The following is a 15057-nucleotide window of genomic DNA, read 5'->3' as shown; positions in this document are numbered from 1 at the left end:
GAAAAAGTGACATGGAAGAACAGCAGGAAAGGAAGAGCCATTGACTGTGGACCCAGGCAGAGAGTGAGAGGAAGGGCTGGATACTGGGGCCATCCTATGCACAGCCAGAGGCTGCTTGCCTGCTGACAGCACCTTCTAGCTGCATCCTGGTTCTGAGATGTAGGAGTCACAGCCCTGCCCTGAAAGGGCTTTCAGCAGACAGCATCAGTGGGACCAAATGGAGATGTGGCGAGGCAGGCAATCTGTGCAGGCACTGGGTACTCGAGTCTTCCTGAGGAGTGCTGATGACCACCCAGCTGCATGACCTTCTCGTTGATATGAGGCCCCAAAGTAATAATTATTTAAGAGTTTTTCTTAACCTCAAGTTGAGTTATGAGTCAAAGTTTAGCCATGTGTGAGGGCACTTCCAAAAGTTCATTGAAAGATTTGTACTGTCTTTCAATTCTATTCTCCCAAAAACTTTTGGAAGTACCCTCATATTATCAAGTCAGGGGTTACATTCTAGCTGAGTTTTAAAGGTGCACAGAAAGTAATCCACGTGGAACTATAGCAGACACTGGAAGAAAGGACAATGTGGTAATAACAATGCTACAGTTTACTGAGTGTTTACTTGTGCCAAGCACAGTGCTAAGCATTTTACATGCATCATTTCATTCAATCTCCATAACCAATTATAGTACCTCATGTAGGAACTATCACTGTCCCCATTTTCCACAGGAGGAGACTGAGGCAGACAGACGTGAGGTTACCTGCCTAGCGTCACACGATTGTACGAGTGGCAGAAGCAGGTCTGATTGACCTCAAAGCCCATGCCTCTTTCCCTTCACTGTACTGTATCTACAGGGAGGGGCAACGTGGATCCAGACCTCACCAAGTCCCACAAAGGAATCCGGTGGGTGACAGGGAGTTAATGGAAATCGTGAAGGAACATCTCAGTGCATTGTTGAACTCGAGAGCAAGTTGAGGCCAGGCTAGATACCACCTATCTGTACCCAACACTTGGGGAAGGCAGATTCTCTAGAAACCTGAATATGATTCCATGAACAAATATCCCCCAAAATCATTTTGACTCCTGAAGAAAGGAAACCTCTAAAGAATGAACTGTAGCCAATAAAATTGCAAATTATTCCATTGAAGAACGAAAATTAAATAAGTGATTCAGTTCAACCTACATTTGTTGAGTATGGCCTCAACAGAAGTCAGTGTGGCGGCACAGGCCACTCTCTAACAGACCAGACTTTGGGAGGACACGTAAGACTGAAAAAGGGACATGTAATCTGGGATAAAAGTCTGGCTAGAACCTATGGGTATAATGGAGCAAAGAGGCTGAATCTGAAAAACAGCAAAAAATACTGTAAAGACAGCAAAATAGTGCCTTTAAGCTGTTACTTTTGGATTAAGAACAAGGAAAGGAGAGGCCCAGTGCTTGTGGCAGATGGTATGTTAGATGAGGAGAATTTTCAACTCTCAGCTTTTCTGTTTTCTCTATCAGGAAAAACAGTCTCAATCTGGAAACATTAAACAAATATCTAGAAGAAGAGATTGAATCTGGATAGGTAAGAAGAACAGGAGAGCTGGGAATTCAGGTCTCTAAGCCCGGGTGAAAGGTGGCACACAGGTTGTCTTGGATGGGGCATTGCTCAATCAGAATTTGTTGAATGAACTGAGCTAATGAAGCCCCTGCTGTTGAAATAACTTGCAGATATAACATCAGTCTTTGAAAACTCATGGACAATTCCAGAACAAAAAGATTAGAGATGAACACATTTTCTACTTTTCATATGGGAAAGAAATAGGAATTCTGATCCTTGTCAAAATTCTAGAAAGGATTATGAAAGAAATTGTGAGTATTTAGAAGGAAATTTAGAGATTACTAGGAACCACTGGTGTTTACTGAGAAGCTGTAAAAAACAAATGTCATTTTCCTTTCTGGGTGGAGTTGCAAGGCTTTAGTGCCAATGAACATGGCAGATATTGTGGAGCTTGATTTCAGGAAATCATTTTGTTATCAATTTCCTGTAAAAGCCTCATGGACAAGATAGAGCAATGTGGGCTGGATGATACCAGTTTTGTGCCTTTAGAGTCAGCTCCACCTCAAGGCTGAGAAGGGTCCCTAATAATGGGCCAGATGGCTCTGTTCTTGGTCCAGTACCAACTGACATTTTGTTTTTCAATATCTCAGAAAGGTACAGGATGCCCATTTATTAATCCTGCAGAAATCCCAGAGCTGGGAGAAATGTGTCAGCTGGATAAAATATTCAAAAGATTTTTCCGTGATGGGACAAAATAAACAAGATGATATTTAACAAGATGCATATAAAGTCTTGAATTGGGTTAAGAAAAAGATCAGTTGTACAAACAGAACATGAAGGCATCAGACTTTACCACCACTACTGTGGAAAGACCAGCGTTCGTTTACAGGTTAATAAGAGCCACAGTGAAGACGCTGCTGAAAAGACTTCTGCAATCCCTGAGCACAGTAAGAAGGTGCAAGTGTCTCACCACTCTGGGCTGTTGACTCTGAACTCTCTTTACGATATATCCTGGAAAATTAGAGGGCGAGCAGAGGTGGGCCACCCTCAAAACGACTTCTGCAATCCCTGAGCACAGTAAGAAGGTGCAAGTGTCTCACCACTCTGGGCTGTTGATATTTTCTTTGACTCTGAACTCTCTTTAAGATATATCCTGGAAAATTAGAGGGCGAGCAGAGGTGGGCCACCCTCAAAAGGCAAAATGATGAATGATCTAGAGGTGCTAACTATGAAAAAGCAAACTTCAGTGAATTGTGAGACCTGTCTTCAAATATCTAAAGGTCTTTTATCTAAAATATGTAGTTATGTGTTTTCTGTATTCCTCCAGAGGGAAAACCTGGAATTAGTGGCTAGCAGCCAACCAACCCACTGAAGGCCAATAGAAAGAATTTTTTGATACTTCCTTGCAGTGAGCTCCCTGGAGAGCAGGGAGCCCCCTCATGACATGGAGAAAAGTTCATGGAAAAATAGAATCAAAACATAATATGAATCTTTCCATGATCTTTTGGAAGTACGCTTGTAGTAGAGACTGGGGCAGCCAGCTGTCAGGGAGGAGATAGAAGGAATGAATTCCTGCGTTGGTTCCGTGGCTGGACCCGATGACCCCTGAGCGTTCTTCCATCTCATATGCTGTATGATCTGCATAATGACCACTACCACTTATTGAGCTTATACTGTGTTCCAGGACTGGGTTAAGGGCTTTGTGTGCATAATCCCAATGCAACTTCACAACAGATGAGGAGACTGAGGCTCAGGGAGACTGTTAATTGCCCAATCCCACACAGTGGTAGGTGGAAGAGTAGAAGTTTGATCCCAAGTCTGAGTTTAAAACATATGCTCTTATTTCTATGTTATATGAGTATATGATCTCTGGTTTCTACACGTTGTTCTTTCATCCAACAACTGATGTCCTCAGATGCTTTGTCCTTCACCCGCTTCCCTCCATTTAGACTGAGCTCACCTGCTGCCCCTCTCGGAGGCCTGCCCTCTCTTCTGCTACACAGGATCAATTGCTCCCCTCCTGTGCTCCCATAGCAAGGAGCATCTTGTGTTCTCTTTGCCTGTGTAGTGTTGGTTTCCCCAGTGGACTGCAAGCCTCCAGTTTCCTGAAGAGCTGGAACCAGTGCTTATTCATATCTGTCCCCCAGCACCACAGACAATGCTTAGAAGATATTGGCAGAAGATATGTTTATAAGTTTGTTCTTTCATTCATTCAAGAAACCTAAGAAAGAATAACATCTTATTTCCATCCTTCCATCCTTCCATCCTTCCTATGTAAAATTCCACATGTCACTGTCTTACTCCACCACCTGTAATGTTTCCTCATGTTCTACAGCATAAAGTACAAATGCCTTAGCATGAAACTCAGGAGCCTCTATGATGAGATCACCATAAAATCCCAGGTCTCATCATCCACCCCTCCAGATCCCCTTAGGCCTTCCCAATCCCTGTCTCCACCACCTTCTTTCCCATCCCCTCGTCTTTCTTCATGCTGTTCCCTCTTCTTGAAAATGCCCTCTTCCATCCTTGTTATTTCCTCTCAAAAGTGTTATCTATTCTTCAATACCCCAGTCCAAACACTACGTCCCTCAGGAAGCCCAGCCTCATGCCCTAACCAGGAAAACCCTCCTCCTCTATATTCCCAGCTTTTTTGTTGTTGCTTTGTTGTGACAGTTTTCTAAAGTTTTATTTTATTCTAGTTCCTTGAGGCCATATGACCCAAATGAGATTATCTAACAATATCCTTTGTGGGAGGTGCTATACTTCACTATCTCCAACTTTCGTGTGATTATATGAGTATATGATCTCTGGTTTCTACACGTTGTTCTTTCATCCAACAACTGATGTCCTCGGATGCTTTGTCCTTCACCCGCTTCCCTCCATTTAGACTGAGCTCACCTGCTGCCCCTCTCGGAGGCCTGCCCTCTCTTCCGCTACACAGGATCAATTGCTCCCCTCCTGTGCTCCCATAGCAAGGGGCATCTTGTGTTCTCTTTGCCTGTGTAGTGTTGGTTTCCGCAGTGGACTGCAAGCCTCCAGTTTCCTGAAGAGCTGGAACCAGTGCTTATTCATATCTGTCCCCCAGCACCACAGACAATGCTTAGAAGATATTGGCACTCTATATGTTTATAAGTTTGTTCTTTCATTCATTCAAGAAACCTAAGAAAGAATAACATCTTATTTCCATCCTTCCATCCTTCCATCCTTCCTATGTAAAACTCCACATGTCACTGTCTTACTCCACCACCTGTAATGTCTCCTCATGTTCTACAGCATAAAGTACAAATGCCTTAGCATGAAACTCAGGAGCCTCTATGATGAGATCACCATAAAATCCCAGGCCTCATCATCCACCCCTCCAGATCCCCTTAGGCCTTCCCAATCCCTGTCTCCACCACCTTCTTTCCCATCCCCTCGTCTTTCTTCATGCTGTTCCCTCTTCTTGAAAATGCCCTCTTCCATCCTTGTTATTTCCTCTCAAAAGTGTTATCTATTCTTCAATACCCCAGTCCAAACACTACGTCCCTCAGGAAGCCCAGCCTCATGCCCTAACCAGGAAAACCCTCCTCCTCTATATTCCCAGCTTTTTTGTTGTTGCTTTGTTGTGACAGTTTTCTAAAGTTTTATTTTATTCTAGTTCCTTGAGGCTATATGACCCAAATGAGATTATCTAACAATATCCTTTGTGGGAGGTGCTATACTTCACTATCTCCAACTTTCGTGTGACATTTAATATTACATATCACTCTATCCCCAGTACCTAACACAGTACCCAGCACATAGGTGTTCAATTAATGAGTTATTGAATAAATGAATGAATGAATGAATAGACCAGCAGTCAAGATATGCATTCTAGCACCCATTTGCCTATCAACTATATAATTTGGGACATTGCATATAAACTCTCTGGGCCCTAGTTTCTTTATCAGTAAAAAGTTAGTCAAGGAGACAGAAAGAAAACAGAATTAATTTATATGGATTACTTGTTATGTGCAAGGCAATGGACTAGGGGCATTATTTACCTTACATGAACGGTAGAAAGAGAGAGGGAGTGAAAAGAGGGGAGGGAGAGGCGTACATAGCAGCAAAGAGCATGGGCATAGGGTGAGACACACTTGAGTTCAAGTCCTCACTGCACCATTTATTGTGAACCTGGGAAAGTTACTTTAATCTTTAAACCTTTGTTTCTTAGATCTCAAGTGGAAATGATAAAAGAATCTACTGGTGAGTCTATTGTGAGGATTAAATGAGATTCTATTTTTAAGACACACTGCTCGTCAACTGGCATATGATCGCTGTGTAATAAATAGCAGCTCATCATTATTGTATTGCCTGTGTCTTGTTAGTCCAGCTTAGCCAGTGAAGAAGCAGAGACTCCAAGAGGTTAAGCAACTTGCTTTGTGTGGTTAAGGCCACACAAATCTTATACCTGCATTGTTTCACCCCCTGCCTATGAGACCCTCCAGTATAAATCCTAAAATGGCCATGAGCATTGTCATACAGCATGTGTTCTCATTTCAGGGTGAAATATTAGAAAGCCACCTCTATGTTGCTACTTTGCAAATATGCCTAGATTTTAACATTTTAGTTTCTAAACATTTAGAGTCTTATCCTCACTACTCGCCCTACCTCCAGCCCATCCAGAAAGTTACTTTAATCTTTAAACCTTTGTTTCTTAGATCTCAAGTGGAAATGATAAAAGAATCTACTGGTGAGTCTATTGTGAGGATTAAATGAGATTCTATTTTTAAGACACACTGCTCGTCAACTGGCATATGATCGCTGTGTAATAAATAGCAGCTCATCATTATTGTATTGCCTGTGTCTTGTTAGTCCAGCTTAGCCAGTGAAGAAGCAGAGGCTCCAAGAGGTTAAGCAACTTGCTTTGTGTGGTTAATGCCACACAAATCTTATACCTGCACTGTTTCACCCCCTGCCTATGAGACCCTCCAGTATAAATCCTAAAATGGCCATGAGCATTGTCATACAGTGTGTGTTCTCATTTCAGGGTGAAATATTAGAAAGCCACCTCTATGTTGCTACTTCTCAAATATGCCTAGATTTTAACATTTTAGTTTCTAAACATTTAGCATCTAACATGAGTATCTNCAAATATGCCTAGATTTTAACATTTTAGTTTCTAAACATTTAGCATCTAACATGAGTATCTGAGAAGCAGTACCAATTTTTTCATGATTATTCATCTATTTAATAAAGGCCATAATCCAAGTTGTAAGATGTGTGAATATAACTTTTTCCCCATGAGACTCAAGGCTAATAACCTTTTCTTTTGTCATTTGGCTTTTATTTGTGCAAAAGAGCATAATGCCAGTCACCACTCCTCTATGACCAAATGTGGTGTGAGCTTCCCTGNGCAAAAGAGCATAATGCCAGTCACCACTCCTCTATGACCAAATGTGGTGTGAGCTTCCCTGTCCCGTGATGGGAACCACATACCACCTGGGTACTCAGTAGGCATTTGATTCGGGAGAAAGCAGGAGGAGATAGTAGCCAGCAGCTAGGGTTTTCTTTGGTGGAAGATGTTATGCATAAACATATATGTTTCATGGGGGACATACAAGTAGGAAAAAGAGTCATTTGTAGTAGGACGTTATCAAGGGCATATGATCCTTGGAGCTGATGTTGTCATGCCCTAAATATCCAAGAGGACCTTCCTCCAGAATACGCGCAGGTGGGTTTTGTTGGTCATGCCCATTACCTCAAGGCATCAACAGGGTGTGGGGAGCTGCTGCCTGCAGAGCCCTGCTTGCTACAAACACGGCCAGCTAAAGTGGCTCCAAAGCAGTTTGATCATGGGGAGAGAAATGCCAATCTAACCCATTTGCTGTTGATTTCTTAAGCAGATTCAGGCACACAGGATGAAGCACAGCTTTTACAGGAATGGTTTAAGCTGGTTCTGGAGAAGAATAAATTAATGCGATATGAGTCGGAGCTACTGATCATGTAAGTAAGGCAACACAGATAACAGTGAGTCCTAAAAGCAAAGGGGTGGGAGGAGGCTCACCCTCCTAGGTTGAAGTCCCAGGATTTTTTCTCTTTGTGCATACAGAATAATGATTGAGGCAAATTGATATTTTGTGTCTTGCATATCATACTGGCATTAATGCAAAGCATCTTTAGTTGTCTGTTCTCTCTGTGGAGTCCTATGACTGAAATAGATTTCAAGCAATGGGTCTGGAGCTGAAGGGCATTTGGATAAGGTATTTTCAGTCTACCCCTACTTTCAGTCTAGCCTCAGACTGTGAATCATGGAAAGGGCTCTGTGAGACCTGCCTGGCCACTTCCCTGTGGCTCTCAAGGAATGAAGGACTGAGATCTGTCTGACTGTCCTCTCCAAATGAGGGTTTGCAGCCTGGTTGGGAGATCGGAAAGTAGAGCTGGATCTCACCACACTCTGAAAAAGTTGAAGGTCACTATACCTGTCACCATTTTGGAGGGAAAGTAGCGTTTAATAGAAATCAATTGAGCACCACAAGTTGTGCTGGGTGCTTTCATTTATGCTGTCTTATTTCAGTTTCACCTCCACCCTGAGAGGTAATTTTGGGGGTTGTCAAAGGGGTGTAATGAATGCCACCACTCTTCCCTGGCTGAGTTCTCAACTAGGTGAGAAAGAAGGCAACCAAATCATTAGACAGAACATCAGAATATCACCTTTATTAACAATAATGGCTAGCTTGGCTATGTATGAGAGCCCAGATGGGTTTCCTAACCGTATTAGTTTCCTAGGGCTGCAGCACAAACTGGATGGCTTGCAACAAAGAAATTTACTCTCTCATGTTCTGGAAGCCAAAGTCCAAAGTCAAGATGTTGGGAGAGCCGTGTTCCCACCAGAGGCTCTGGAGGAGGACCCTTCCTTGCCTCTTCCACTTGTTGTGGCTCCAGGCATTCCTTAGTTTGTGGCTGCATCACTCCAGTCTCTGCCTCTGTCTTCACATGGCCTTCTCTGTGTGTGTGTGTCTCCTCCTCTTCTGTCTCAAATAAGGATACTTGTCATTGGGTTTAGGACCCACTGGAATAATCCAAAATGCTCTCCTCTCAAGGTCCTTAATTATATCTGCAAAACCCTTTTTCAAATAAAGTCACATTCATAGTTTCTGGGGCATAGGACATGGACACATCTTTGGGGGCTGGGAGGGGAGGGGGTCACCATTCAACCCACTACACTAACCAAACCCAGAATTAGACATATCTATCTGCCTAATCACCAAAGGTAATGGACGCACTTGCTCCTGAGAGGCAAGGCCCTTACCTTAGACCAGTGGATCTCAAACAGGTCCTATGACTGAAATAGATTTCAAGCAATGGGTCTGGAGCTGAAGGGCATTTGGATAAGGTATTTTCAGTCTACCCCTACTTTCAGTCTAGCCTCAGACTGTGAATCATGGAAAGGGCTCTGTGAGACCTGCCTGGCCACTTCCCTGTGGCTCTCAAGGAATGAAGGACTGAGATCTGTCTGACTGTCCTCTCCAAATGAGGGTTTGCAGCCTGGTTGGGAGATCGGAAAGTAGAGCTGGATCTCACCACACTCTGAAAAAGTTGAAGGTCACTATACCTGTCACCATTTTGGAGGGAAAGTAGCGTTTAATAGAAATCAATTGAGCACCACAAGTTGTGCTGGGTGCTTTCATTTATGCTGTCTTATTTCATTTTCACCTCCACCCTGAGAGGTAATTTTGGGGGTTGTCAAAGGGGTGTAATGAATGCCACCACTCTTCCCTGGCTGAGTTCTCAACTAGGTGAGAAAGAAGGCAACCAAATCATTAGACAGAACATCAGAATATCACCTTTATTAACAATAATGGCTAGCTTGGCTATGTATGAGAGCCCAGATGGGTTTCCTAACCGTATTAGTTTCCTAGGGCTGCAGCACAAACTGGATGGCTTGCAACAAAGAAATTTACTCTCTCATGTTCTGGAAGCCAAAGTCCAAAGTCAAGATGTTGGGAGAGCCGTGTTCCCACCAGAGGCTCTGGAGGAGGACCCTTCCTTGCCTCTTCCACTTGTTGTGGCTCCNTGCTTTCATTTATGCTGTCTTATTTCATTTTCACCTCCACCCTGAGAGGTAATTTTGGGGGTTGTCAAAGGGGTGTAATGAATGCCACCACTCTTCCCTGGCTGAGTTCTCAACTAGGTGAGAAAGAAGGCAACCAAATCATTAGACAGAACATCAAAATATCACCTTTATTAACAATAATGGCTAGCTTGGCTATGTATGAGAGCCCAGATGGGTTTGCTAACCATATTAGTTTCTTACGGCTGCAGCACAAACTGGATGGCTTGCAACAAAGAAATTTACTCTCTCATGTTCTGGAAGCCAAAGTCCAAAGTCAAGATGTTGGGAGAGCCGTGTTCCCACCAGAGGCTCTGGAGGAGGACCCTTCCTTGCCTCTTCCACTTGTTGTGGCTCCAGGCATTCCTTAGTTTGTGGCTGCATCACTCCAGTCTCTGCCTCTGTCTTCACATGGCCTTCTCTGTGTGTGTGTGTCTCCTCCTCTTCTGTCTCAAATAAGGATACTTGTCATTGGGTTTAGGACCCACTGGAATAATCCAAAATGCTCTCCTCTCAAGGTCCTTAATTATATCTGCAAAACCCTTTTTCAAATAAAGTCACATTCATAGTTTCTGGGGCATGGGACATGGACACATCTTTGGGGGCTGGGAGGGGAGGGGGTCACCATTCAACCCACTACACTAACCAAACCCAGAATTAGACACATCTGTCTGCCTAATCACCAAAGGTAATGGACGCACTTGCTCCTGAGAGGCAAGGCCCTTACCTTAGACCAGTGGATCTCAAACAGGGGCAATACCCCTGGAGGATATTGGGCAATGTCTGGAGACATTTTTGGTTGTTGTCACATCTGGAGAATGTCTAATCCTTAATTATATCTGCAAAACCCTTTTTCAAATAAAGTCACATTCATAGTTTCTGGGGCATAGGACATGGACACATCTTTGGGGGCTGGGAGGGGAGGGGGTCACCATTCAACCCACTACACTAACCAAACCCAGAATTAGACATATCTATCTGCCTAATCACCAAAGGTAATGGACGCACTTGCTCCTGAGAGGCAAGGCCCTTACCTTAGACCAGTGGATCTCAAACAGAGGCAATACCCCTAGAGGATATTGGGCAATGTCTGGAGACATTTTTGGTTGTTGTCACATCTGGAGAATGTCTACTTTTATTGACTGCACCTGGACAAAATATCTCACTTTTGTTTTCTAGTTTACCATACTCAGAGATTTGGGGGTTATTAGAGGTGGTACTTGAAGTCATGTTGAAGTCCTAAAAGAGAGAAGATTTTCAGATTGTCCTCACTTCTGCCCTGGACTATTTAGTCTTTTCCTCACTATTCGCCCTACCTCCAGCCCATCCATAAAGGGTGGTCTGGATGGGCTTCCAAAAGCCTGCTGAGGTCACGTCACAATCAGCGGCTCCCCATCGTCTCTTGAGGTCAGCATATCTCAGCAATCTTTCTAGGCACCTTTAGTGAGCCTGGCAACAGCAGAACTTTCATTTTAGAGCTCTCCTATGACCCCCAGTCTTGATAAGACAAAAGAAATGCAGTAGCTACCATCTATGGGCTCATCCATCCATGTCCCTACACAAATCCCTACTATTTACAAAGTTTGAACATTTTCTCTTATCCAGGGCCCAAGAACTAGAACTAGAAGATCACCAAAGCAGACTGGAGCAGAAATTAAGAGAAAAAATGCTCAAGGCGGGTGAGTATGGTGAAATGGTTAGGGCCCTTGTTGAAGATATTTCTCCCCAGAAAGACACGAGCAGAGTGTGCTGCAAATCCCAGAGCGGAGCACTCTTCCCGCCTCACACCACCAGCCCAAGAGTCAGAGGAAGCACAGAGCCAGCCTTCCTTTCGCCCACCAGCATGCGCACAGCAAGCCCCCATTTAACTTTGCTTGCTCGGGCTGTGAGGGCAGCATTTTCCTCCATCCTATGTGCCGATAGGAACAAAGTCATTTATTCACTCATTCACTTGTCCATCCATTCATTTAACAAGTGTTTATGAGAACCTAGTGTGGACCTGGCATGTGGTGATGAGGAGCCCCTACCCTCTGGGAGTCTGTGGTCTCACTGGGGAGACCCCTGCCCAGACCAGCAATGATAGCACACTGACACGAGGCCACCACAGTGGTGCTCTGGGCCAGAGGAAGGTGTGCCTAGTTCTGCCAGGCATGAGAAATGGTAAAGGAAACATTCCCTCCCAGCCTGAGCTGGACCAGGGCATCACACATGAGAAAATCATTCTACCATGAAGGAGGGAGAGTAGAAATAAACTCTGCTGATACCGTATACTGATTTATGCATTCAATGACTCCAGCCAGAAAGGCATATTCACTCTGTTTTGTGCCTATGTGGGGCCAGTTCTATGCATGATTCTCCTACATTTAGACTTAGGTGTAAAAGAACAAGTTAAATAATGTCTGTATACCTCATGGAACTAACATCACACCTACCTTCTAGGGTTGCCTGGTACAGGGCAAGCACTCAGTAAATATTGGACACCATCAGCATTTTTATTTAGGTATTTTATCCCCATTTTACAGATTAGAAAACTGGATCTCAGAGAATTTAAATAGTACACTCAAGGTAAATGGTAAGGCTAAGATTTAGGAACAGACCACAGGGTCTCTTTTCCCATCTGATAGTAATTTGCAGACTGTTTCTTTGTAGCAACAGAATTCTATTTCTAACCAAATCCTGAAAGCTGCACCGTATAGAACATATTAAAGTGGTACACATCATCTTTTGTCAGGAGGGGCTCAGATGGGTCCCTCTTTGACAAGCCTGAGAGAGGAATTTTTTATTTTTCTGTGTCGTTTTTTAAATAAGGAATACCAATCCTGGAATATATCTAAATTAACAAACCATAATGTCTAATTAATATCTGGTTTACACATGTTCTGTTTTAGGATAGTCATATAAATACCACCAAAGACTCTAAGATTATTTCTTTTTAATTCTTAATAAGAAGTGAAATTCATGTGTTTTCTCACTCCTCTCAGACGTACCAAAAAATGTAGCTTCATTTTGTCAGTACCCGAGCTCATTCTGCACGTAAGCCTCCTCCCACTAGTTAGCAGGGAAAAAAACAAAAACTCTTTATCCCACTGTGGTAAACTTAGTCTGATGCAATCATTTAAACAGTCCTTGTAGGAAACGCTAGGTCTCTTTGGGATGAAAACGTTCAGTTTGGAAGAGGGCCCCTGCTTTCTTCTGCGTTTCTCCCTAGGGTGCCTTCCAGGCAATGGGGAGAGGCAGGGTGTGTGACCTTGTGACTGTGTGGAATGCTCTGATGCACCGAGTCCCCACCACTGCCTCTGTCACTGGGCTGGCCCTCTCTGTGCCAGAGCTTGCAGCTGAGGTGCATGGCTGGTGTCGTCCACACCTGGCCAGTCTCCTGGCGCGCGCTGGAGCCTGGTGGCATTCCTGTCTCGCTCAGCCTCACCGCAGCACATCTCTCATTCACCGTGGCCAGACAGTCTACCAGACAGCCTTCACTGTGGATCACTTCCCCCCAAATCGGGGAGCCTCATGGCAGGTCCACTCGCCAGCTACGCGTGGTAGCTTTGGGGCAAGTGGGCACTTCTGGGCTCTGCCCAGGCCACACACAGCAGACGGAGACCTTGGGGAGCCACACTCAGACCCTTCTGCTCTGCCCAGCCTTGAATTACTGCCCCATGTCTGTTCATAGGGGTGCCCTTCAAGCTGGCTTCTTCCAGAGTTCTGAACAAGGGGCCACCAAGAGTTCTTCAGCCCCTAGTTCCTGTCAGGTGATGTAGGACATTTCCTGCCCCCTTGGTTGCTTCCAAGACCCAGAATGGAAAAACCTGAGCTCAGAGCCCTCACCCTCTGCCTCTGCGCCTCTCTTCTCCCTCCCATAAAACAGGAAGGACACAGGGGATGGTGCATCTTGAGTCCCTTTCATCACACCTACTTTCTTCCTGGCCCAGACCTCAGAACTAAGCCTGAGGAGAGACCCCGGTGCCTTCTCTGCCCTGGGGTCAGGCTGGCCACTGCCTGGTCCTCCTGTGTTAGATGGGAGGGCCTAAAGAGACTAGAAAGTCTTCTCCCAAGGCAGTAATCTGGTTGGCAAGACTTAAACATGGCTTTAAAATCCTGTTTTGAGTGCCAGGAAGTCATTACTACCTGTTTCTTATTCTCGCCCTTCCTTTTATTACAACAATCCTATCTTCCTCACACAGTTGGGTGTGTCAGGACAGTTAGGAAGAAAGTCACCTACTGGGAAAAGGAAGAACAGGGTCAGTCTGGAAATGTGTCCTGTTAGACAGCTGTGGCCTCACTTGGCGTCCATGTATCTCTGTACAAGAGGCTACAATTTGTCATTCCCTGCAAATGAAAAAAGATTCTCATCATTGAGATAGTAGCCACTGGTGCAGATGGTTTACTTAGAGACTTTTCTCATAGATTTCATTGCTGTGGCTCAGACATGTTTATGGAAACAGCTTTTTTGTTGTTTTTGTTAGTTTCTTTTCGGGGCAGGAAGGGAGGTGGGGGGAATTGATAGGGCCTGGTTGGTATTAACTTCTTCTCACAAAGCGGTTTTCTCCTGTTGCTTTATATATAGTCTCAAGATGAAAACGGAGCTGACTACTTCACAAAGCACCCGTCTTTCTAATCTGTGGCTTTAAGGGCTGTTCCTTGGTGTTAAATTCATTTCCTTGTTTTCTCCATTGAAATTAAAGGGCAGAACATAACAACCAAGAATGCCCATGCCAGGAACTCTCCTGGGGCCCAATCTTACCTGAGTGTTTTTCTTTTTTTCTTTAGAGAGCCAGAAAGATGCGGACGATCTAAATGAGGAACAAGAAATATTCACCGAGATGATGCAAGTGATTGAGCAAAGGGACAAACTGGTAGATTCCTTAGAGGAACAACGCGTCAAAGAGAAGGCCGAAGACCAGCACTTTGAAAGCTTCCTGTCCTCCAGGGGCTGTCGGCTGAGCAGGACCTGAGCAGGCCCGCAGTCCCTGTGCCTCAAGGCAAGCCGGACCGGACCAGGCCAAGCATACATTCTCACAAGTCCTTTTGCAGGATTTATCATGCCTGGAACTTAATTTATATCCTACTGCATTTTTTAAAAAATTAATATTCTCTCATGCAGCTTCCCAAGATTCTTCTAGAGATTATAATGAAGAAAACACAAAATCTCTTTTGAAACTGGCAGTCAAATTCACCCAGGCTCTCAGATTGGAGGTGTCCTTGGCTGATGACCAGCATTGTTTCCCCTAGAAGGTGACACAAAGGCTTGACTTTCCTGCTGCTTTTATCATTTTCCTTCCCAATTCCTTGAGTTACATGTTTTAAGATTTTTAAGAAGCTGCCTTTTCATTAATATATCCGTATTTGCCTTTTTTTGCATGGATGACCGGTTTCCAAATGTCAGAAAGAAGCAGCAGCAGTTTAAAGATTAGGTTAATATTTAAATTGTGTTTCCAGAGAAAGAGGACAAACCTC

At 44.2% G+C, this 15057-nt stretch overlaps 1 protein-coding gene across 1 annotated transcript in view; it reads left to right on the top strand.

Moving 5' to 3' along the window:
• The window catches only part of MICALCL (MICAL C-terminal like), a 59392-nt gene extending 44689 nt beyond the window's left edge, over positions 1–14703 (top strand). The window contains exons 7-9 of the mRNA XM_008574196.1: positions 7397–7496; positions 11209–11282; positions 14371–14703. Of these exons, the coding sequence (XP_008572418.1) occupies positions 7397–7496; positions 11209–11282; positions 14371–14555 (359 nt within the window). The 3' untranslated portion in view covers positions 14556–14703. The remainder of the gene's footprint in view (positions 1–7396; positions 7497–11208; positions 11283–14370) is intronic.
• Positions 14704–15057: the final 354 nt, after the last annotated feature.

Source organism: Galeopterus variegatus, unplaced genomic scaffold, assembly GCF_000696425.1.
Source record: "Galeopterus variegatus unplaced genomic scaffold, G_variegatus-3.0.2 Scaffold1011, whole genome shotgun sequence".
Classification (NCBI taxonomy): domain Eukaryota; kingdom Metazoa; phylum Chordata; class Mammalia; order Dermoptera; family Cynocephalidae; genus Galeopterus; species Galeopterus variegatus.
The sequence above is the reverse complement of the archived record's forward strand: the minus strand, read 5'-3'. Positions and strand labels throughout refer to the sequence as shown.